General features: G+C 45.4%; 3 protein-coding genes and 1 long non-coding RNA gene across 5 annotated transcripts in view; 3 read left to right on the top strand and 1 right to left on the bottom strand.

The window, feature by feature from the left end:
* abca1b (ATP-binding cassette, sub-family A (ABC1), member 1B) overlaps positions 1–3,499 on the top strand; it is a 59,962-nt gene extending 56,463 nt beyond the window's left edge. The window contains exons 41-42 of the mRNA XM_079269248.1: positions 221–464; positions 2,975–3,499. Coding sequence (XP_079125374.1) covers positions 221–464; positions 2,975–3,115 — 385 coding nt within the window. The 3' untranslated portion in view covers positions 3,116–3,499. The remainder of the gene's footprint in view (positions 1–220; positions 465–2,974) is intronic.
* Positions 3,500–4,148: 649 nt separating this feature from the next.
* On the bottom strand, positions 4,149–16,265 carry nipsnap3a (nipsnap homolog 3A (C. elegans)). 2 transcript variants are annotated; one of them, XM_079268834.1, is made up of 6 exons: positions 16,184–16,265; positions 11,545–11,752; positions 8,344–8,505; positions 8,111–8,260; positions 5,918–6,004; positions 4,149–4,523 (listed from the first exon to the last, which is right to left on the bottom strand). In XM_079268834.1, the coding sequence occupies exons 1-6, from the start codon at positions 16,247–16,249 to the stop codon at positions 4,447–4,449; spliced, it is 750 nt and encodes a 249-aa protein (XP_079124960.1). In that variant the 5' UTR covers positions 16,250–16,265; the 3' UTR covers positions 4,149–4,446. The 2 variants fall into 2 exon arrangements, with proteins under 2 accessions (XP_079124960.1, XP_079124959.1); XM_079268833.1 differs by lacking the exon at positions 16,184–16,265 and adding an exon at positions 14,681–14,809.
* Positions 16,266–17,427: 1,162 nt separating this feature from the next.
* LOC306777960 lies at positions 17,428–18,485 on the top strand. Its single transcript, XR_013772017.1, has 3 exons — positions 17,428–17,665; positions 17,860–18,000; positions 18,427–18,485. It is a non-coding gene; the product is annotated as an uncharacterized lncRNA (long non-coding RNA).
* Positions 18,486–22,531: 4,046 nt separating this feature from the next.
* The window catches only part of noa1 (nitric oxide associated 1), a gene marked incomplete at its 3' end in the record, with an annotated part of 9,733 nt that continues 7,264 nt past the window's right edge, over positions 22,532–25,000 (top strand). The window contains exons 1-2 of the mRNA XM_079269247.1: positions 22,532–22,773; positions 24,027–24,974. Of these exons, the coding sequence (XP_079125373.1) occupies positions 22,557–22,773; positions 24,027–24,974 (1,165 nt within the window). The 5' untranslated portion in view covers positions 22,532–22,556. The remainder of the gene's footprint in view (positions 22,774–24,026; positions 24,975–25,000) is intronic.

Genomic DNA, 25,000 nt, shown 5'->3' with positions numbered 1-25,000 from the left:
TGGGCCCAAAATTTTTTTTTTAGCTCTCTTCACGCCGAAATCCCATTCAAGTCAATGGAGAAACTTTGCTCGGTTTCTGTGGATTTTCGGGAAACCCGCTGGGCGAATCTCTGAGAAAAGTCATTGCACACGATTCCCGATCAGGCCGCACGTTGTGATGTATTTTGAGAGAAGGTGTTGGCAACGCTGTGTTATATTAATGTGTGATTGTGTCCCTCAGGTTTGGAGACGGGTACACCATCATCCTGAGGGTGGGGGGGCCGGACGGAGACCTGCTGCCCGTCATGAAGTTCATCGAGAGCGAGCTGAGCGGCAGCACTCTGAAGGAGAAACACAGGAACATGCTGCAGTACCAGCTGCCATCTTCTCTCACCTCACTCGCACACATCTTCTCCATCCTCGCCAAGAACAAGGACCTGCTGAGGATCGAGGACTACTCCGTCACCCAGACCACCCTGGACCAGGTAACCACACTAACCACACACACCTGAGCAGGTAACCTCACTAACCACACACACACACCTGAGCAGGTAACCTCACTAACCACACACACCTGAGCAGGTAACCTCACTAACCACACACACATGAGCAGGTAACCTCACTAAAGACACACACCTGAGCAGGTAACCAGGTAACCTCACTAACCACACACACACCTGAGCAGGTAACCTCACTAACCACACACACACCTGAGCAGGTAACCTCACTAACCACACACACACCTGAGCAGGTAACCACACTAACCACACACACACCTGAGCAGGTAACCTCACTAACCACACACACACCTGAGCAGGTAACCTCACTAACCACACACACACATGAGCAGGTAACCACACTAACCACACACACATGAGCAGGTAACCTCACTAAAGACACACACCTGAGCAGGTAACCAGGTAACCTCACTAACCACACACACACCTGAGCAGGTAACCTCACTAACCACACACACACCTGAGCAGGTAACCTCACTAACCACACACACACCTGAGCAGGTAACCACACTAACCACACACACACCTGAGCAGGTAACCAGGTAACCTCACTAACCACACACACACCTGAGCAGGTAACCTCACTAACCACACACACACCTGAGCAGGTAACCTCACTAACCACACACACACCTGAGCAGGTAACCTCACTAACCACACACACATGAGCAGGTAACCACACTAAAGACACACACATGAGCAGGTAACCTCACTAACCACACACACCTGAGCAGGTAACCAGGTAACCACACTAACCACACACACACCTGAGCAGGTAACGTCACTAACCACACACACCTGAGCAGGTAACCTCACTAACCACACACACACACCTGAGCAGGTAACCTCACTAAAGACACACACCTGAGCAGGTAACCAGGTAACCTCACTAACCACACACACACCTGAGCAGGTAACCTCACTAACCACACACACACATGAGCAGGTAACCTCACTAACCACACACACATGAGCAGGTAACCTCACTAACCACACACACATGAGCAGGTAACCTCACTAACCACACACACATGAGCAGGTAACCTCACTAACCACACACACATGAGCAGGTAACCTCACTAACCACACACACATGAGCAGGTAACCTCACTAACCACACACACATGAGCAGGTAACCTCACTCACCACACACACACATGAGCAGGTAACCTCACTAACCACACACACACATGAGCAGGTAACCTCACTAAAGACACACACCTGAGCAGGTAACCAGGTAACCTCACTAACCACACACACACCTGAGCAGGTAACCTCACTAACCACACACACACACATGAGCAGGTAACCTCACTAAAGACACACACCTGAGCAGGTAACCTCACTAACCACACACACACACCTGAGCAGGTAACCTCACTAACCACACACACACACCTGAGCAGGTAACCTCACTAAAGACACACACCTGAGCAGGTAACCTCACTAAAGACACACACATGAGCAGGTAACCTCACTAACCACACACACCTGAGCAGGTAACCAGGTAACCACACTAACCACACACACACCTGAGCAGGTAACGTCACTAACCACACACACACATGAGCAGGTAACCTCACTAACCACACACACACATGAGCAGGTAACCTCACTAACCACACACACACCTGAGCAGGTAACGTCACTAACCACACACACATGAGCAGGTAACCTCACTAACCACACACACACATGAGCAGGTAACCTCACTAACCACACACACACCTGAGCAGGTAACGTCACTAACCACACACACATGAGCAGGTAACGTCACTAACCACACACACACATGAGCAGGTAACCACAATAACCACACACACACATGAGCAGGTAACCACACTAACCACACACACACATGAGCAGGTAACCACACTAACCACACACACACATGAGCAGGTAACCTCACTAACCACACACACACATGAGCAGGTAACCACACTAACCACACACACACATGAGCAGGTAACGTCACTAACCACACACACATGAGCAGGTAACCACAATAACCACACACACACATGAGCAGGTAACCACACTAACCACACACACCTGAGCAGGTAACGTCACTAACCACACACACATGAGCAGGTAACCACAATAACCACACACACACATGAGCAGGTAACCACACTAACCACACACACACATGAGCAGGTAACCACACTAACCACACACACACCTGAGCAGGTAACCACACTAACCACACACACATGAGCAGGTAACGTCACTAACCACACACACATGAGCAGGTAACGTCACTAACCACACACACACCTGAGCAGGTAACCTCACTAACCACACACACATGAGCAGGTAACGTCACTAACCACACACACATGAGCAGGTAACCTCACTAACCACACACACATGAGCAGGTAACCACACTAACCACACACACATGAGCAGGTAACCTCACTAAACTCACCTGAGTGAGACTTCCCGTTGATCTGATTGGACAGCGTTTGTTGTTCCAGGTGTTCGTGAACTTTGCGAAGGACCAGAGTGACGACTATTACTCCAAAGACTCGGTGCGTCGCCGAGACGTCGCCGTTGATGTTTCCACACTGAGCGGAGCAGCTGAGGGGGGGGGCACGCTGAAGGAGAGCGTCTTGTGATCGACCCCTCACCTGTCGTGATGTCATACCTGTGGGCGGAGTCACCTGCCACTTCATGCCAGTCAATGCAAATTATTCCCTGCGTAGCCGCCCCCCACCAGCCTGTTAAAGACCTTTGAATAACCGCCTCTGATTTCTTCGGGGGCGACCGTGGCTCACTGGGTTAAGAGGGTCGTCTGGGAACCGGAAGGTCAACGGTTCGATCCCCGACTGGGACGTGTCACGTGTCGAAGTGTACCTGAGCAATACACTGAACCCCCGGCTCCCCGGGCGCTGATCACTGGCAGCCCACTGCTCCCTATATACAGGGATGGGTCAAATGCAGAGATACATTTCGTGTATGTGTAAAAATATATATGACAATAAAAATGGTTTCTTTCTTTCTTCTTTCTTTCTTCTGTGATTAATGAACTCTACGTCCGTTGAACCAACGAAGAAGAATCAAATAATTTAAAATGGCCGAGGGCTCGACTGCAACAATCACATGTTTAGAAAAACGTTTGATTTAGTTTTTATCGTGTCAGTTTTATTTATGTGTAGCTGAAACGGAGTGTGATTCCTCGTCTTATTTTGGCGGGGCGTGTCTGTTTCCTGCAGTGTCTTAACAGCCAATCAAAGCGCTCGATGCAAAGTGCTGCACAACGACGACAAAGACAGATTTTCTAGTTTTTTAAAGAAAAGATGTGATTTGTTGGTGTTTGTGTGAAGTAAATACCTCAGAGTATTGAACAGTCGAACAGCTGATCGATCTGAAGGAGCTCCGCCTCCTCAGCACGTCACATGTTTATTTAACCCTGAACGACACAATAAAGAAACAAACCCAGCCTCTCTGCTTTTACTCTTTAAAGTGTATTATTCAGATTTAAGATTAGCCCCGCCCACCTCAACATCCCAGCCACAGGATTGGACGCTGCTGCTGTCACAACACCGAGACGACATCGGATTTATTAATGCTTTTATTTTTCATCATTATTACATATGTATTTAACTCACTTCCTTTTTTTTTTTAATCTATATTTTTATTGGAAGACGAGACAATATTAAGACAATACATCGACATAACAAGAGGATGACAAGAAGTATGGATCCCACTGCTCTTCTTGGTAAGCCCCGCCCCCTGTGTGGCCGGTGGAGGCAGACGATTGGTTAAGGTGATGCATTGAGCTCCGGTCGTTGGGGTCCGAATACCTCATTGACCAATCACAGCACAGCTTACAGAGAAAAGCAGTGGGATTGATCATAACGCTACGGAGGCCCACAGAGGACAAAATAAGTTTTAACAGTGTTTGTCTCTGTGGCCGCGGAGACGCAGGAAGTGGAGACACAGGAAGTTACTTCAGCGGAGAGAAGGAACAAGGGAACATGAGTTTGTTCTCCTGAGAGTCCAGATGGACGACACAGTTTCTGACTGAAAGAGAGAGAGAGAGAGACAGGTGAATGAAGGTATGACATCATCCTGTATGCATACCTGCAAACTCATAAGAGGTGAAAAAGGTGACAGGAACCTTAACCCTCTCATTACTTCAGGGTTCATGAGAGCAGCGTGGGCCTGTTGGTCCACTGGCTGTGGTCGTCACAGTGAACAGTGTGATGAGGACACGTGAGCCCTTGTTGCTGTTCATCTCCTTGGAGCAGAGGCTGCATTCATCATACCCTGAATATCAATGTGTTTAAACACTGTGACAGCAGGAAGCTGTACTCACGTATGTTTAGACCTCCACCTTTATCCAGGCCCAGCTCCACTCACATCTCATCCTGCATTGAGCTGCGCTACAGACAGCCTCCTCTCCCTGACCTCTGTGACCTCATCATCTCTTCAGTATCTGGGCCTCATGTTTCGTGGTCATGAAAGTTATTCTGACCATGAAATCATCTCATTCTACTTTGAGTTCAACAAACAACCTGCCAGCAGATGCGCCGGTGTTCCGGTTTAATGTTAACGAGTGACCGCGTGAACTGAACCGGAACACGGGTGGGGGGGGGCTGCATGTTTCATTACTGTTGGGAAAAAAATCTAAATAACTAATTATTGAGCATTAATAATTTGTGAATGTTCTACATTTAACAGAAGCTGGTGTCTCTGTAGTGTAGACGCTGTTTGTCCTGAATAAGAATGATAATAAACGTGTAGAAAGCGTCAATACTTATGAGAAGGTGACCTTTGTACTGGAACGAATTGTTAGTGTCCAGATATGTAGATGCCTGTGTGTGTGTGTGTGTGTGTGTTGCCCTGTGCAGCCCACTGCATGTTGGTTACTGAGTATAAATACCAGAGGCTCGGAGACAGATCTTCGCGCAGTCTTGATGTACATTCTGTATGTGAATCAACTCTGTCTCCTTCTTTGCAAAGAATAAATGTCCATTGATTCATGATTTTTACATCGGATTAAGTGAATTTTTGTAACAATCACGTTACGTTTTTTCCTCCTAAATCGTGATTATGACGAACGTCAACAGTCGACAAAGTTCCGCATGCAGTGGACGTTAACTTAACCCAGCAAGTCTGACCGGTAACGGAACTTAAACTGAAACGGAGGGAACTGAAGACGCTGTACACATCTGAATGCTGATTGGCCGAGACTCGACACGTCAAAGATGTTCTATTGTGAAGATCACGACATCATCTTTTCTCCTCGTCTCACTCCAATCTGAGAAACGCTGGCTGGCCAGTTGACCCTCTACGGATCTACACGATTCCCGTGGATGACATATTTTCATTCAAAACGGTGAATTTCGCCAAAAAGCAACAAGTTTGCAGGTATGTGTATGATGTCACATGATCTCCTGTGGGTGGAGTCTCACCTGCAGCGACCACTCTGGCGTCAGTGTGAGCTTTGTGTCGAACTTCAGCTCGCTGGTCAGCGCTCTCGAACCACCAGAGGGCGTAAACTGAGAGAGACACACACACACACACACACACACAGAGAGAGCGAGAGAGAGACACACACACACACACAGACACACAGACACACAGAGAGAGAGAGAGAGAGAGACACACACACACACACACACACACACACACACACACACGCAGAGAGAGAGAGAGAGAGACACACACACACACGCAGAGAGAGAGACACACACACAGACACACACAGAGAGAGAGAGAGACGTTAAAGCAGATGTTTATACACAGTCAACAGTCAAGAAGACGAGACTTGAACACTTGAGGAGCAAAGGGTTAAGATGACCTTTTTAGTGATTGTGTGTCTGTTGAGTGAATGTATTACACTGTTCACTACATTTCTTACAGTGTACCTCTGTTCAGTACCTCTCTCCCCTAACGAGGTCCTCGACCTTGTTACATCTAACCTCCCCCCCACGTGCTCCCCTCTTCTTCAGTCTATTGCGACTGAACTCCTTTCTTTCCTCACCCACCTCATCAACACATCTCTTGTTTCAGGATGCTTTCCCACGGCTTTCAAGACTGCTAGAGTCACCCCCCTTCTGAAGAAACCATCACGTGACCCCTCTGATGTCAAGAACTTCAGACCGGTTTCTCTTCTACCCTTTCTATCCAAAACACTTGAGCGTGCTGTCTTTACTCAACTGTCTTCCTATCTCCACCAGAACAGCCTCTTGGACCCCCACCAGTCTGGGTTTAAAGTGGGTCACTGGACAGAGACAGCCCTCCTTGCGTTGACAGAGTCCCTCTCTGCTCTGTCCTGATTCTCCTGGACCTGTCTGCGGCGTTTGACACGGTGAACCACCAGATCCTCCTCTCCACCCTCGAGGGGATGGGGTCTCAGGCTCTGCACTCTCCCTGTTTGCATCCTACCTGACAGGTCGAGCCTACCAGGTGACGTGGAGGGGGGCCGTGTCGGAACCACGCATGCTGACTACGGGGGTTCCACAAGGTTCAGTCCTGGGCCCCCTTCTCTTCTCGCTCTACACAACATCTCTGGGTTCTGTTATTCGCTCGCATGACTTCTCGTACCATCGTTATGCCGATGACACCCAGCTGGTCTTGTCATTTCCTCCGGTGACACTCAAGTGGAGGCATCGCTGCGTGCTTGGCTGACATCTCGAAGTGGATGACGACACACCAGCTGAAGCTCAACCTGGACAAAACCGAGCTGCTGTTCCTCCCGGGGAAGGGTTGCCCTCACAGAGACCCGTCCATCACCATTGATGTTACCGTGGTGACGCCACCTCTGCCTGTGAGGAACCTGTGTGTGACCCTGGACGACCAACTGTCCTTCTCAGCAAACATTGCATCGGTTACACGCTGCTGCAGATCCCTGCTCTACAGCATCAGGAGGATTCACTTCCTCACTGAGGAGACGGTGCAGGTGATCATCCAGGCTCTGGTCATCTCCCGCTTGGACTACTGCAGCTCACTACTTGCCGGAGCTCCGGCGTCGGCCATCAGACCTCTGGAGCTTGTCCAGAAAGCTGCAGCTCGTCTGGTGCTCAATCGCCCCAAGTTCTCCCACAACTTGCCTTCTCCGTTCTCTCCACTGGCTCCTGTAAGAGCATCCAGTGTGAGACTCTAGTGCTGGTCTACAGGGCAGTGAAAGGAACAGCTCCTTCCTATCTCCAGGCCGTGGTCAAGCCCTACACCCCCACCCGACCTCTTGGCTCTGCTGCCTCGGGGCGATCGGTCGCCCCGTCGCTCAGAGGTCCCTGCGGCCGATCGACCCGGTCGCTGTTGTTTCCTGTCCTGACCCCTCAGTGGTGGAATGAACTCCCCACTGACCTCAGGACAGCAGAGTCGCTGCCCATCTTTCATCAGGCTGAAGACTCACCTCTTCAAGAAGGCCTACCTGAGCCTTCCACTCAGCACTTACTGTGTTCATACTAGTTTGTTTCTGTACTTCTGCTCTGGTTTATGCTCTTAGATGCTTGTTTGAAAAAGGAGATGCACTTATGACTTCTGGTGACGAGTAGTTCTCTTGAATACCGATGTTCAATACACTTGTTGTAAGTCGCTTTGGATAAAAGCGTCTGCTAAATGACTGTAATGTAATGTAATGTATATCTTTTACAGTGTACCTCTGTTCAGCATTCCACACTCGCTGTTGAACACTCCCACCAGCTTGCCGTACCCAGGTGCATCATGGGAAGTGACGGCAGCCTGGAAGGCGTTTCCCCAAACCGCCGGACCACCGGGACGCATCTGGAAGGAAACCAGCTCGTACACACCTGAAACACACCTAGTGTCATGACGAGGAAGTGATGTCATTACAACTGTCATTAGGATGTCACAGTGAGGGGGCGGGGCTTACCGCCCTCCTGGGGGGGGTTCTGCAGGTGACTCCAGGGAACCAGGTAGTTCACCTCGTTCTCCTGAGACGTCAACATCGGTATCGCCTTAGAGATGTACTCAGAGATCCAGGAGGGGTCCTGAGAGAGAGCTGCCCGAACGCCTGCCCGCTGAGAATAACTGTCTGAGGAGGAGGAAGAAGGAAGAGGTAGAAGAGAGAGGTGGAGGAAGAGGAAGGAGAGAAAGAGGAGGAGGAAGGAGAAGGAAGAAGAGAAAGAGGAAGATAAAAGAAGAGAGAGGAGGAGGAAGAGAAAGAGGAGGAAGATGAAGGAAGAAGAGAAAGAGGAGGTAGTGGAGGAGGAGGAAGGGGGAAGAGGAGGCAGGAGACGGGGGAAGAGGAGGAAGAGGAGGCAGGAGACGGGGGAAGAGGAGGAAGAGGAGGCAGAAGAAGGAAGAGAAGGTGGAAGAGGAGGAGGAGGTTAGGTACACTTTTAAAACCTTGTGACGAAGGCAAGGCAAGTTTATTTGTATCGCACATTTCAACAACAAGGTAATTCAAAGTGCTTCACATAAAACCATTAAAAGCATCAAAACATAAGGCAAAAGAAAAGGAGATTTCAAAACAATTAAAAAACAGTGCAAGAAATAAAATGCAGGAGTAAAATGCAGAAATGCAGGAAATTGATGAATATATGAATTGAATGTGGTTCAATTAAAGGCAGCAGCAAACAGAAAGGTCTTCAGTCCTGATTTAAATGAGCTGAGGGTCTCAGCAGACCTGCAGCTTTCTGGGACTTTGTTCCAGATATGTGGAGCAGAAAAACTGAACGCTGCTTCTCCATGTTTAGTTCTGACTCTGGGAACAGGAAGTAGACCGGTCCCAGACGACCTGAGGGGTCGGGATGGTTCATAAGGTAGCAGCAGATCAGAGATGTATTTTGGCCCTAAACCATTCAGTGCTTTGTAAACCAACAGCAGGATTTTAAAGTCAATTCTTTGTTGGACAGGAAGCCAGTGCAAAGACCTCAGAACTGGAGTGATGTGATCCACCCTCCTGGTCTTAGTGAGGACTCGAGCTGCAGCGTTCTGAATCAGCTGCAGCTTTCTGACGGACTTTTTACAGAGACCTGTAAACACACCGTTACAGTAGTCCAGTCTGCTGAAGATAAATGCGTGGACAAGTTTTACACATCCTGTTGAGACATAAGTCCTCTAATCCTTGATATATTCTTCAGGTGATAGGAGGCTGATTTTGTAATTGTCTTGATATGGCTGTTCAGGTTGAGATCTGAATCCATAACTACACCTAGATTTCTGGCTTGGTTTGTGGGTTTTAACATCAGTGACTGAAGCTGAGCGGTGATTTTCAGTTGTTCGTCCTTGGTACCAAAAACAATTACTTCTGTTTTATCTTTGTTTAATTGAAGAAAATTCTGGCACATCTAGTTGTTGCAAGATAAGTTCCCTTTGTATCTTTGGCTTGGTGGAATTCATTTTATTTCCGTGTTGCAGCTTGTGGCTTTGACAGCAAACAAGGTCTTTAAGTCTTTCCATCTTTTCTTACAGAACACGCTAAATGGAAACATAATGCGTTTTTACCAAGGGTTTGAAAAGACTGCACACACAAAAGTAATGCTTTTTCTTTCCAAATAAATCGATTCTATGTGGAGAAGTAAGAAGAATGCAATAATACGGTGACATTTCTTGCTTTCAGCGTTGCTCGATGTTGACTGAACTTTGTTTAATTGAAGAAAATTCTGGCACATCCAGTTGTTGGTTTGTTCAATGCAGTTACCCAGCCCTTGTATGGGATTATAGTCCCCTGGTGACATAGTTCTGTAGATTTGTGTGTCGTCTGCATAATTATGATAACACACTTTGTTGTTTTCCATAATCTGAGCTAGTGGAAGCATGTAGATGTTGAACAGAAGAGGCCCCAGTATTGAACCTTGGGGAACACCACATGTTATTTTAGTCAGCTCTGATGTGTAATCAGCCACAGACACAAAGTATTCTCGGTCCTTCAAGTAGGATTCAAACCAGTTAAGTGCTGTGCCAGAGAGTCCCACCCAGATGTTTAGTCTTTCTAGGAGTATGGCATGGTCGACCGTGTCGAATGCAGCACTGAGATCTAGTAACACTAAGACTGAACTTCTGCCATTGTCTATGTTTAAGTGGATGTCGTTGAAAACCTTAACAAGAGCAGTTTCAGTGCTGTGGTGCTGTCGAAAGCCTGACTGGAAAACATCAAAGCAGTTATTTACAGCCAAGAAGTCGGTCAGCTGTTGGAAAACCGCTTTTTCAATTATTTTACTTAAAAATGGGAGGTTTGATATTGGCCTATAATTTTTCATCGTTGCGGAGTCTAAACTAGCCTTCTTTAGGAGTGGTTTAATAACTGCAGTTTTTAGGGCTTGTGGGAAGACACCTGAGAGAAGGGATGTGTTTACAATATGTAAGAGATCAGTGGTCATGCAGTTTGAAATATTTTTGAAAAAGTGTGTTGGTAGAATATCCAAGCAGCAGGAGGATGACTTCAGATGTTGTATAATGTCTTCTCGGCTTCTACGGTCGATTGAATGAAATTGTGTCATGATATTTGAATGGATGTTTTTCAGAGATTGGGACAACACATATCCTGTGGTTGGTGTTGAGGCACTGACTGCTTGTCTAATTTTCTGAATTTTGTCAGTAAAAAAGGAGGCAAATTGATTGCATGCCGGTGGATTGGAGCTCAGCAGCTACCGACACTGGAGGGTTTGTTAGCCTGTCGACGGTAGCAAATAAGGCGCGTGTGTTGTTCTTGTTTGTGGATATGATGTCAGAGAAGAATGACTGCCTTGCATTTCTAAGTTCCAAATTATAATTGCTAAGTCTCTCTTTATAGATGTCACAGTGAACCTGGAGATTAGTTTTTCGCCACCTGCGCTCAGCTTTCCGACACTCTCGTTTCTCTATTCTGACCAGCGTAGCATTTCTCCAAGGAGATCTTTGCTTCCCCGAGACAACCTTCACTTTAGTGGGTGCAATGGCATCAACAATATTTTTTACTTTAAAATTGAAGCCATCTACAAGCTCATTGACTGAGAGACAAGAGAGGGCTGGTGTGGAGGAGAACTTCTGAATAAATAGTTCACTGTTGTTTTCAGAGATGTAACGCTTTGTCACGAAGAAGAAGAACCTGTAAACAGAAGAAGAAGAAGAAGAAGAAGAGAGTTCTCACCATACTTCCATATATGGAAGACCTTGTTCAGGCCACCGTACTCAATGCTCCAGTAGCCAATCAGCTCAGAGTGGGCGGTGCGCAGGTGGATCTTCTCATTGGTCAGTTTGAGGAAGGCAGCGTTCTGGTCTGGACGGATGCTGTAGGTGCGGAACTCATAGAAGGTTCTGTGTTTCTGTTGGGGACCAGTGGACAGACTCACACGAGGCTGCAGAGAGGAAGGAAGAGATCAGAGGTCTCACATCATCATTCTGGACTGCAGACCGGACCTGGAACACTGAGACCTGGAACACTGAGACCTTGACCAGACAGAAACTGGTGCCACCAAACACCTTAGTAGTGGACACCAGTCTATACAACTTCCCTCTCACTGCTGGACATGGAAAAATAGAAAGTGAACACTAGAAAGTGACCACTGGATAGTAAACACTGGATAGTGACCACTGGATAGTGACCACTGGATAGTGACCACTGGATAGTGAACACTGGATAGTGACCACTGGATAGTGAACACTGGATAGTAAACACTGGATAGTGAACACTGGATAGTGACCACTGGATAGTGACCACTGGATAGTGACCACTGGATAGTAAACACTGGATAGTGACCACTGGATAGTGACCACTGGATAGTGACCACTGGATAGTGACCACTGGATAGTAAACACTGGATAGTGACCACTGGATAGTAAACACTGGATAGTGACCACTGGATCATAAACACTGGATAGTGACCACTGGATAGTGACCACTGGATAGTAAACACTGGATAGTGAACACTGGATAGTAAACACTGGATAGTGACCACTGGATCATAAACACTGGATAGTGACCACTGGATAGTAAACACTGGATAGTGAACACTGGATAGTAAACACTGGATAGTGACCACTGGATCGTAAACACTGGATAGTGAACACTGGATAGTAAACACTGGATAGTGACCACTGGATCATAAACACTGGATAGTGACCACTGGATCATAAACACTGGATAGTGACCACTGGATAGTGACCACTGGATAGTAAACACTGGATAGTGAACACTGGATAGTGAACACTGGATAGTGACCACTGGATAGTGAACACTGGATAGTAAACACTGGATAGTAAACACTGGATAGTGACCACTGGATAGTGACCACTGGATAGTGACCACTGGATAGTGACCACTGGATAGTGACCACTGGATAGTAAACACTGGATAGTAAACACTGGATAGTGACCACTGGATAGTAAACACTGGATAGTGACCACTGGATAGTAAACACTGGATAGTGACCACTGGATCGTAAACACTGGATAGTGACCACTGGATAGTGACCACTGGATAGTAAACACTGGATAGTGAACACTGGATAGTAAACACTGGATAGTGACCACTGGATCATAAACACTGGATAGTGACCACTGGATAGTAAACACTGGATAGTGAACACTGGATAGTAAACACTGGATAGTAAACACTGGATAGTAAACACTGGATAGTAAACACTGGATAGTAAACACTGGATAGTGACCACTGGATAGTAAACACTGGATAGTGACCACTGGATCATAAACACTGGATAGTGACCACTGGATAGTGACCACTGGATAGTAAACACTGGATAGTGAACACTGGATAGTAAACACTGGATAGTGACCACTGGATCATAAACACTGGATAGTGACCACTGGATAGTAAACACTGGATAGTGAACACTGGATAGTAAACACTGGATAGTGACCACTGGATCGTAAACACTGGATAGTGAACACTGGATAGTAAACACTGGATAGTGACCACTGGATCATAAACACTGGATAGTGACCACTGGATCATAAACACTGGATAGTGACCACTGGATAGTGACCACTGGATCGTAAACACTGGATAGTGACCACTGGATAGTGACCACTGGATCGTAAACACTGGATAGTGACCACTGGATAGTGACCACTGGATAGTAAACACTGGATAGTAAACACTGGATAGTGACCACTGGATCGTAAACACTGGATAGTAAACACTGGATAGTAAACACTGGATAGTGACCACTGGATAGTAAACACTGGATAGTGACCACTGGATCGTAAACACTGGATCGTGACCACTGGATAGTGACCACTGGATAGTGAACACTGGATAGTGACCACTGGATAGTAAACACTGGATAGTGACCACTGGATAGTAAACACTGGATAGTGACCACTGGATAGTGACCACTGGATAGTAAACACTGGATAGTGACCACTGGATAGTGACCACTGGATCGTGAACACTGGATAGTAAACACTTGATAGTAAACACTGGATAGTGACCACTGGATAGTAAACACTGGATAGTGACCACTGGATCGTAAACACTGGATCGTAAACACTGGATAGTGACCACTGGATCGTAAACACTGGATAGTGACCACTGGATAGTGACCACTGGATAGTGACCACTGGATCGTAAACACTGGATCGTAAACACTGGATAGTGAACACTGGATAGTGACCACTGGATAGTAAACACTGGATAGTGACCACTGGATAGTGAACACTGGTAGCCTGAACACTAGTAACCTGACAGTGGTCACTCACACTTACTCAAAGTGAACACTGACACCTTAGTGTCCACTTTGAGTGTCCAGTGTTCAGCCCCAGTGACAAAACACTTTATCATCATCCCTGTTTCTATAACTCAAGAGCTGAATAAAGGTTTTAATGTTTACTTCACTGCTTGAATCATGCCACCACCTGCTGGTCAACATACATTACTGCAGGTGATCATTACGTGATGTGAACCATGAACCTTCAGAGACTCACTGACGTCACCTGGTACATGTTTGGGAGACTCTCTAAACTTGAGTCTAAAGGTTTGAATGGTGTGAATAGGAATGAGTCAGTACTGTGCTGAAACATATTTATCATCTCTGCTTTATGTTCCATCTTTAATCCTTAATGTGTCCAGACTGAACTCGCATGTTTAATCCTGTGTTTACTTTACGTCTCCATTCTTCCTCTGGTAACACCATGTTTAACGTCACATTGCTATGAATTGTGGGTAATTCCCTGAGGCAAAGTCTGCAGAAATACGAACTTATGGAAAGATAAAAGACTCAAAATGTCTGAGAGACTCAACAGAACTAAACTCAGAGTCCACTCACTTGAGCAGCAGCAGCAGCAGGTGCGAGGAGGACCACAGCGGACCTCAGAGACCTCGTGACCTTCAACATGTTGAAAGTAAGACACAGAGCGCGAGCTCACAGGAAGTTTATGTGAGTGACAGAACCTCTGTGGGCACGAGGTCTCACTCCTCACAGGGAATGTGTGACGTAACCGTGACGACTGACCACGCCCCCTCCTTTATTTATTTTAGACCTTCTGTATATATATTCTTAGTATAGTATCTCGTAAAAAGGCATAGTATGGAGTGGTCTCGTGTGACGTCACAGTTTAGCTGTCGGCCATGTTGGAGTACACACAAAGCCACTGGCATGCACGGCTGAGTCGCATAACCTATCGGTGGTGAACTTTTGTGCTGTCTTTGGTTGTGGCAGCAGAGCTGATAGACAAGAAATCATTCTTTCGTTTGCCAGCGGTCATTACACATCAAGGAAGTGACACGAAGGAGCTATCCAAGCGACGTCGCGAGAAATGGCTGTCACGCATCTCTCGAGATATAAAGGAATGGAATTTGGCGTACACTAGAGTATGTGCGGATCACTTTATAAGTGGTCAGTGATTCTATTTACAAATTCGTTTGTGAACAGTATTTAATAAAGGAAATATAAATTAAACGTTGACATGAGAAGGTTACCGAAGCTTCATCGGCCCGTGACAGCAGTCGGTGCCAGAGACGTGTCGAGCGCGTACAACAGGCGAAACACAGAGATGCAGCCTCAGCATTGCGTGATATGAGTTTAACGTCGGATCATAAATATATGTATGTATATATATATATATGTGTGGGGGGGGATGAAGTTAGGAGTTAGTTGAAAGTGAATTCCTACACACACGCACACAATGACGTGCATGTACAATGTAAACAAACACACGTGTCTGTTTGCGCTGAGTAAACATTGAATATTGCTAAATATTTGACCAGATCTGTATATATGTACCCTCCCAATGACGAGATGAGAATTCCCGACGACCGTTGCTTTGACGTCTCGGACCCATCCACTGACAAACTGATTATAAGCGTCGAGCCCTTTGTAGCACTCCAACTCGTCTTCTGTGTCAGGACTGGGGGTGTTCACGAGATACGTGTAGATGTTGGTGTAGTTTACCGATGGAAGATAAGTAGGATCGGCACTGAAACGATCTGCACTCATCGTATAGGGATCCAAGTTACCAATAACCTTCAATTTGACCAGGTAGCGAACCTTTGATGCACTATCCAGTGATTCAAAGTATGGTATTTTCGCCGCACTTCCTTGTTTACGCGCCGCCATGTAGGATCTGTATGTACTCCAACATGGCCGACCGACCTCGTAACTAAGGAGATCGTGACGTCGGTGAGACCACTCCATAGAAGGCTGCCTCGGTGTGTTGGTGCTCATTGTTTTGTGTTTTTGTCGTGAATTCAGTTTTCTGCTGTGATACTCGGAGCTCTTTCACCAGAGATGAGCTCATGAACATCAGGGGAACAACTCCAGCGGACTTACTTCCAACGTTTCTGCGCCATCTGGCAGGAGGCTGAGGTCCATCACGACCAAGACCTCACGACACATGAACAGTTTCTTCCCGTCCGCGGTCGGGCTCATTAGAGCCCCGGTCCCCCACTGACTCAGTAGGAGCTGGCTCAAATCGTGGCAGCGGCAGCTAGTACAGGCACTTCCTGTTGCAAGCTCAGCTGCCACGACTTTCCGTGGCAGCTGGGCCTGCAACAGGAAGTTGTCCGTGGCAGCTGGACCTGCAACAGGAAGTGATTGCCACTGTATGTGGTAGCTGCCACTAGCATCTTGTGGCAGCTGCCAGCATTTCGGAGCGGATTCCGCCGTAGTTTAGCCTTTATTTGTCGTTATTTGACATTATGTGACCAAACATTAAGGTCATTGAAGGCATGACTGTTGGTAGTTGGAATTAGTTTATTAAAAAAAGGCCGAATTATCATGGTATGGCCACTCGTTTTTGTCAACAAGCTAATTGCGGGCTAACTTCAGTTGAAACCTGATGGCCATGGCAACGATAAACACTTTCACGCTGCAGACTAAAGGAATGCAAATTATAAATATGGATGGATATACAATGTACTGTTTAGAGTGATAGCAATCCATATAACCTGTTGACTTGGATATATACGCAGTATATAGATATATATACAGTATGCAACAAGTTGTTGCGACAGTTAACACCGTTGTGTGGTACCTGCCACTACTTTTCGCGACAGTTTTCACTGTTTGCGACCGGTACCACTAGCATCTTGTGGCAGCTGCCAGTGTTTCGGAGCGGATTCCGCCGTAGTTTAGCCTTTATTTGTCGTTATTTGACATTATGTGACAATACATTAAGGTCATTGAAGGCATGACTGTTGGTAGTTGGAATTAGTTTATTAAAAAAAGGCCGAATTATCATGGTATGGCCACTCGTTTTTGTCAACAAGCTAATTGCGGGCTAACTTCACTTGAAACCTGTTACCCATGGCAACGATAAACACTTTCACGCTGCAGACTAAATGAATGCAAATTATAAATATGGATGGATATGCAATATAATGTTTAGAGTGATAGCAATCCATATAACATGTTGACTTGGATATATATACGCAGTATATAGATATATATACAGTATGCAACAAGTTGTTGCGACAGTTAACACCGTTGTGTGGTACCTGCCACTACTTTTCGCGACAGTTTTCACTGTTTGCGACTGGTGCCACTAGCATCTTGTGGCAGCTGCCAGTGTTTCGGAGCGGATTCCGCCGTAGTTTAGCCTTTATTTGTCGTTATTTGACATTATATGACAATACATTAAGGTCATTGAAGGCATGACTGTTGGTAGTTGGAATTAGTTTATTAAAAAAAGGCCGAATTATAATGGTATGGCCACTCGTTTTTGTCAACAAGCTAATTGCGGGCTAACTTCAATTGGTACTTGTTGCCCAAAAAAAAGTCATGTTTGTTCCAGCGAGCAACTGGGACAACCAGGTATGTGCAACATGAGTGGCAACTCAACTCTATTTTATTTATATAGCACTTCACACACAACACAGTGAAAAGTTCAGTTTTATGTAAGTAACTTATGATTCGAGGGAAAATACATTTTGTAATATTTGCAATTGACGAACCTGATGAAATGATTGTGGAATATTGGAAGTTGTCCCACCTCTGTTTTTTCATAGGGTTTTCCATGACCACATAAAGAACTACCAATGGGTTCAATGCTCAACTTGCAAAAATTGGCTGCATTTTGAGTGTGCTGGTGTGGAAGGTGACTGGACATCAAAGGATTTCTTTTGTGGATGCAACATTGTCCAAGATGTGTAAGAATCATCTCATTCATTCGTTGATTGATATAAAAGTGACAATTGTTTTAGTTGTGTTTGATATAAATTAGGGAAGAATTTCCCTTAGTGTCTCCAATAATTTTCAGTTTTATGTTCTATATTAAAGTGTCATATATTTAACATAATTCATGGATCACTGGAGTTAACACATAATAACATTGTAAAATTAACAAATAAATAAATAGACAACGTAAAAAAGACTGTTAATGACAAATAAATATACGATTACCCAAACAACATTCATAGCCTTTAGCGATTTACAGTATATACTGGCAACAAGCTAGTTATATATACAGTATAACCAATGTAAAATTTGATACATGGTAATTAAAGGTGTATGTTGTAAAACTACAACATGTAAAGATTTTCGTCAAATTCAGGCAATGCTTCTGTCTTAAACAGAGACAACATCTTGGAGTCTGTTAAAGCAGAAGAAATTCTTAAGGATGAAGAAATAAAGGTAATAACATACATCGTACATTTTCTCCAGTGAGCTGTACAAAGGTTTTTCACATAAAAATGGTATTCACTAATTATACATAACACTGAATCTACAACTACATATACATCTTATATTTCAGGACTTGGAAAGAAATCTGCAGAGTGGGCATTTTCTCTCCAACAGAATGTATCTGTGGAAACACAGAGGATTGGATGCAGCCCTTCGAAAATATTACAGTGAACATTTCACTTTATTCAGTGACATGAAGATAGAGTGTGCTCTTTTTTGTCTTATTTGTACACACAGCATTTTAGGCAGAGGAGGGGAAAAGGTAGGAATAGATTGATAGAGAAATGTTACCGTGACATTTTCTTGTTCTCCTCTTTCAGGATGGTATACAAAAAGTGTTTTATTAGTTTCTTATTTACTTGTTTTCCCAGACAGAACAGATTATCCAATGTCTGGAAAGACTACTGTCAGTGCCTGGAACTGTAGCTGAGAAGCAGCTATTCATCACAGAGGTCATTTTGCCAGAGGTGAGCTATTGAGGATGTGTACCAAATTAACAATTACCGGTAGTTTAAGAATTACGTTTACAGCAGAAAATTTGTGAGTTATTAATGGCATAGGCCTCTGAGAGATACAAGTGTCAATAGACATTTGAGAACACCATTTGGAGAATATAAACTAAAACTACAACTGGAAGAATAACTTAGTATCAATGTGCTAACTTAATTGGGTAACCTGGTACAGGTAAGTATCAATTTAAATGAAATATAAATGTATGTATGTAATGACTGACATTTAACATTTGGTAAAAACTGTCAAATTGATTTAACATACTTTATAATTATTATTATCGATACATTTTTGTAGGTTGTGATTCAGTGGTTGCAAAGGACCAGCAACATGTGCAGATACCAGGCAGAATCTGTGCTGCTGGAGAACACATATAAAGAGAAAAGGTAGACCACATGACTTGTGTTTGAATTGTGTGAGCATGCATATGTGTAACATCACGAAATCCATTATGCCAATCCTGGCTAAGAGTGGTTTTGCATGTGAAGTTGACATAACTGTAATGACTGAATGTGGCAGTGGTTCATTTACAGATAATATATTTTTTTTCAGTGCTCCAGAGTTGTCAACAAGTGACAGAGAAAGCACAGAAGAGGTAAGAAATGTTAAAATCTTTGCAGTCAGAGACACAGATGCTGGTGCGTAGTTTGATTTACAGTGGCTTTATTTCTGCATTAAACAACAAAGCAGAGTATATTTGATTTACCGTAATCCACAAGACAAATTCTATTTTTTGCTGAAATAACTTTTAACGCATTCATGTGCTCAAGGGCGACACCTGATGGCGGAAACCATGCAGCACATTCACAAACATCAGAACTTCATATTATGTATTGCATGCATGTACAGGAATAAAAATTAAGCTGAATATAAACCGATTAGATGAATGAAGTAGATTCTTTAATCCAAAAATAAGAAATAATAGATTTTGGGCTGCCTGATAAACAATAAAAAAAATGGATTAGCATGAAATACTAAAACTGTAAATATAAATGAATGTCATTTAGCCTTTCACATAAGATCCATCATGAAGGTATTGTCTGTTGCATGATCATAAGACAATATATTACATTACAGTCATTACAGCAATTTTGGGGTTAAGTGTCTTGCTCAAGGACACATTGACATGCGACTAGCAGAACCAGAGCCAGGGATTGAACCGCCGACCCTCTGATTGAAAGACGGCCCTGCTATCCACTTAGCCACAGTCGCCCGATATAGAATCACTTCACTACTTAAATTAAGCAGCTTTTGTGAACTCACAGGATATCTAATAAGATTGGTACTTAATTATGTGCATGGATTAAGCTCTGGCTAGAATTGGTTTGCAACTATTTATTGTCAGCATTAATTTACATAAATAAATACAGGTAAATCTTATTATATACTGCCATTCAATTTGAAAGGCTCTCGATGGAACCCATCCAGCATTACTGTTTGTTCTTTGTTGCTTATTTCTCTAAATAGAGATTTGACTTTTAGATGTTGAATGACACATATGTTGACAAAGACAACATTTGTTGTTACAAAACATCTATTTGTTAATTAGGTACTGTAAATGCTGTACAAGTTTGAAGTATTCGTTGGTTACAACACCAATATACAATAAATACTTTGAGTACACTTTATTCTTTACTGCAGGTAAATGTTCTTCTGAGAGACAGCCTGGCTGCAGCTGACTGGTGTCGCAAGACACAATTCGATGGAGGGTTTAAAGTTCCCGCTGTCCTTTCCATGGATGAAAAGGAACAACAGGAAGCCCTCCAGGAGCTGCACAACTGCGAAGATGACCCAAGTGAAGAGTCTACAGCAGAGCTTTTCACTTTTGTTTTTGATAAACAGAAGGACTATGACAAATTCTGCACAGAGCTTATTGATTAAAAACAATTTTAAAGTGTTTTCGAGGTTTGAGGAGAAATAATTATTCTACATGTGCTTTACAAGTATTGTAACTCACTAACCTTTCACTGTCAATGTATGTTCGTTTAAATGTCTGTATTTTGCTGTGTTATTATTGACAATATGTCAAATTGTTATTGTTTGTTGTTCAATACATTTTTTTAAAAATAAACCATCGACCAAACAGCCGTGTCACCTTTCCCAAAACTTGTGACAACCCACACGTTATATGGGTTGCCATCATTCTAAACAGTACAATGCATATCATCCATATTTATAATTTGCATTCCTTTAGTCTGCAGCGTGAAAGTGTTTATCGTTGCCATGGCCAACAGGTATCAACTGAAGTTAGCCCGCAATTAGCTTGTTGACAAAAACGAGTGGCCATACCATTATAATTCGGTCTTTTTTTAATAAACTAATTCCAACTACCAACAGTCATGCCTTCAATGACCTTAATGTATTGTCATATAATGTCAAATAACGACAAATAAAGGCTAAACTACGGCGGAATCCGCTCCGAAACACTGGCAGCTGCCACAAGATGCTAGTGGCACCAGTCGCAAACAGTGAAAACTGTCGCGAAAAGTAGTGGCAGGTACCACACAACGGTGTTAACTGTCGCAACAACTTGTTGCATACTGTATATATATATCTATATACTGCGTATATATATCCAAGTCAATAGGTTATATGGATTGCTATCACTCTAAACAGTACAATGCATATCCATCCATATTTATAATTTGCATTCCTTTAGTCTGCAGCGTGAAAGTGTTTATCGTTGCCATGGCCAACAGGTATCAACTGAAGTTAGCCCGCAATTAGCTTGTTAACAAAAACGAGTGGCCATACCATGATAATTCGGCCTTTTTTTAATAAACTAATTACAACTACCAACAGTCATGCCTTCAATGACCTTAATGTTTGGTCACATAATGTCAAATAACGACAAATAAAGGCTAAACTACGGAGGAATCCGCTCCGAAATGCTGGCAGCTACCACAAGATGCTAGTGGCAGCTGCCACATACAGTGGCAATCACTTCCTGTTGCAGGCTCAGCTGCCACGGAAAGTCGTGGCAGCTGAGCTTGCAACAGGAAGTGCCTGTACTAGCTGCCGCTGCCACGATTTGAGCTTGCCCTTTCTCCACTGACTGTCATCCCCAGGACTATTTCCTGCCGGTCACTCCCCCGCACATCCCTTCTTAGGTTCTTATTTAAATACACTCTGCACACAACATACACACACACACACACACACACACACGCACGCACACACACACAGTGTTTTGGTGCCTGAAGCAGCAGCAGAGTGAGCCCTCCGTCGTCATCAGCAGACGTCACAATAATTCTGTTGTTTAAAATTTGTATGACTTGATCTCGTGTTGCGTCACGTGATTATCGATCCTTTAAATATGTACGCGTGAAATATTTGGTTTCGTTTTCAAAATAAAACGTTTAGCGTCAATATTTTTTAACGGAACATAAACAAACGACGCGTTTTACGTCACGTCCGTTCAGGAAGTGGAGCACCAGCATCAGGAGAGTCTCGTGCGTTCATAGCTCCAAGGTGAGCGAGGTGTGTTCGCTTGCGGTCGGAGGAGTGAAACATGTGGAAGGCAGTCAAGCTGGTGGTCCGCCGGGCGGGGAGGAGCGGGGTTTGTTTTCCTCCACGCCGCGTCCCCGCTCTGTCCTGTCGGTCAGTGCCTGGCTCATGGGCCGCGGCAGGTCGGGATGTGACCCGGATGTTCTGCAGCGGAGCCGAGAGGAGGATCTGTACGGTGGACCTGGACCTGGAGGAGGTGTTTGTGTTTGTGGAGTGTTCAGGTGAGACTGAGGACAGGTACTAGTACTACTAGTACTACAAGTACTGAGAAGTAGTACGAGTAACGAGAAGTAGTACGAGTAACGAGAGGTAGTACGAGTAACGAGAGGTAGTACGAGTAACGAGAGGTAGTACGAGTAACGAGAGGTAGTACGAGTAACGAGAGGTAGTACGAGTAACGAGAGGTAGTACGAGTAACGAGAGGTAGTACGAGTAACGAGAGGTAGTACGAGTAACGAGAGGTACTACGAGTAACGAGAGGTACTACGAGTAACGAGAGGTACTACGAGTAACGAGAGGTAGTACGAGTAACGAGAGGTAGTACGAGTAACGAGAGGTACTACGAGTAACGAGAGGTACTACGAGTAACGAGAGGTAGTACGAGTAACGAGAGGTAGTACGAGTAACGAGAGGTAGTACGAGTAACGAGAGGTAGTACGAGTAACGAGAGGTACTACGAGTAACGAGACGTAGTACGAGTAACGAGACGTAGTACGAGTAACGAGACGTAGTACGAGTAACGAGAGGTACTACGAGTAACGAGACGTAGTACGAGTAACGAGACGTAGTACGAGTAACGAGACGTAGTACGAGTAACGAGAGGTACTACGAGTAACGAGACGTAGTACGAGTAACGAGAGGTAGTACGAGTAACGAGAGGTACTACGAGTAACGAGAGGTACTACGAGTAACGAGACGTAGTACGAGTAACGAGACGTAGTACGAGTAACGAGACGTAGTACGAGTAACGAGAGGTACTACGAGTAACGAGAGGTACTACGAGTAACGAGACGTAGTACGAGTAACGAGACGTAGTACGAGTAACGAGAGGTACTACGAGTAACGAGACGTAGTACGAGTAACGAGACGTAGTACGAGTAACGAGACGTAGTACGAGTAACGAGAGGTACTACGAGTAACGAGACGTAGTACGAGTAACGAGACGTAGTACGAGTAACGAGACGTAGTACGAGTAACGAGAGGTAGTACGAGTAACGAGACGTAGTACGAGTAACGAGACGTAGTACAAGTATTACGAGTAACGAGACGTAGTACAAGTATTACGAGTACTGGGAAGTAGTACAAGTATTACGAGTACTGGGAAGTAGTACGAGTACTGAGAAGTACTATGAGTAATGAGAAGTAGTCCAAGTACTCAGAACTACTACGAGTAACAAGAGTTAGTACAAGTACTTAGAAGTACTATGAGTAGCCTGTGGTTCTGATTCTTCTTTTTCTCTCCTGGTGGGTTCAGATCCAGAGGAGGACAAAGACGTCTATCAGCTGAGCCTCTCCTCCTCCTCTGATCCTCCTCCTCTGGTTCCTCCTCCGGTTCCTCCTCTGGTTCCTCCTCAGAGACACCTGAGGTCTCTGGAGCGTCAGCTGCAGGTGTTGAGGGGCGTGGCCCGGCAGGAGGCGGAGCCTGACTCTCTGATCCAGTTCCAAGACGTGGACTTCCCGCTGGACAAGAGTGTTGTGTCATCGAAGAAGAAGAAGAAGACGACGGCAAGTAAAGGTGAGCAGAAGGTGTTCGGTACCCCGGACCTGGAGGAGCCGGTGAGCGACACCTGCTGCTCGGGCTGCGGCGCCGTCCTTCACTGCACCGCCGCCGCCGTGCCCGGATACCTGCCAAGTGAGAAGTTCAAGGTGCTGCTGCAGGAGAAGCAGCTGAGCGGCGCCACCTGCCAGCGCTGCCACCTGCTGACTCACCACCACAGGGCCCTGAACCTAAACATGACCCCGGACCAGTACCGGGCCGTGGTGCGTCAGATCCGGCCCCGCAGGGCTCTGGTGCTGCTGGTCGTGGACCTGATGGATGTCCCGGACTCCGTGGTCCCCAACCTGCCGGACCTGGTGGGGACCAACAAACACGTGGTCGTCCTCGGAAACAAGATTGACCTGCTGCCCGGAGACTCGCCCGACTACCTGCGGCGGATCAGGAGGCAGCTCTCCGCGTACTGTCGGGACGCCGGCTTCGGGGATCAGGTGACCGACGTGCATCTGATCAGCGCCAAGACTGGGTACGGCGTGGAGGGTCTGGTGTCCAGCCTGCAGAGGTCCTGGAGGTACAAAGGTGACGTCTACCTGGTCGGCAGCGCTAACGCCGGCAAGTCCACGCTCTTCAACACGCTGCTGGAGTCAGACTACTGCAAGTCCAGAGCCTCCGACCTGGTCCACAAGGCCACCATCTCTCCCTGGCCCGGTGAGCCAGACTCCATTCATATTTCT

Source organism: Melanostigma gelatinosum, assembly GCF_949748355.1.
Source record: "Melanostigma gelatinosum genome assembly, chromosome: 5".
NCBI classification, from domain to species: Eukaryota; Metazoa; Chordata; class Actinopteri; order Perciformes; family Zoarcidae; genus Melanostigma; species Melanostigma gelatinosum.
This window is presented reverse-complemented; position numbering and strand designations above follow the sequence as displayed.

Bases quoted from the DNA above. Each gene is read 5' to 3' on its own strand.
- nipsnap3a (XM_079268833.1), bottom strand. From the start codon at position 14,749: ATGTTGAAGGTCACGAGGTCTCTGAGGTCCGCTGTGGTCCTCCTCGCA. The intron at 11,753-14,680 runs GTGAGTGGACTC...TCCTCTCTGCAG, and splicing joins CTGCTGCTGCTGCTGCTCAA to CCTCGTGTGAGTCTGTCCAC. The intron at 6,005-8,110 runs GTACACTGTAAA...TGTCTCTCTCAG, and splicing joins GTGTGGAATGCTGAACAGAG to TTTACGCCCTCTGGTGGTTC.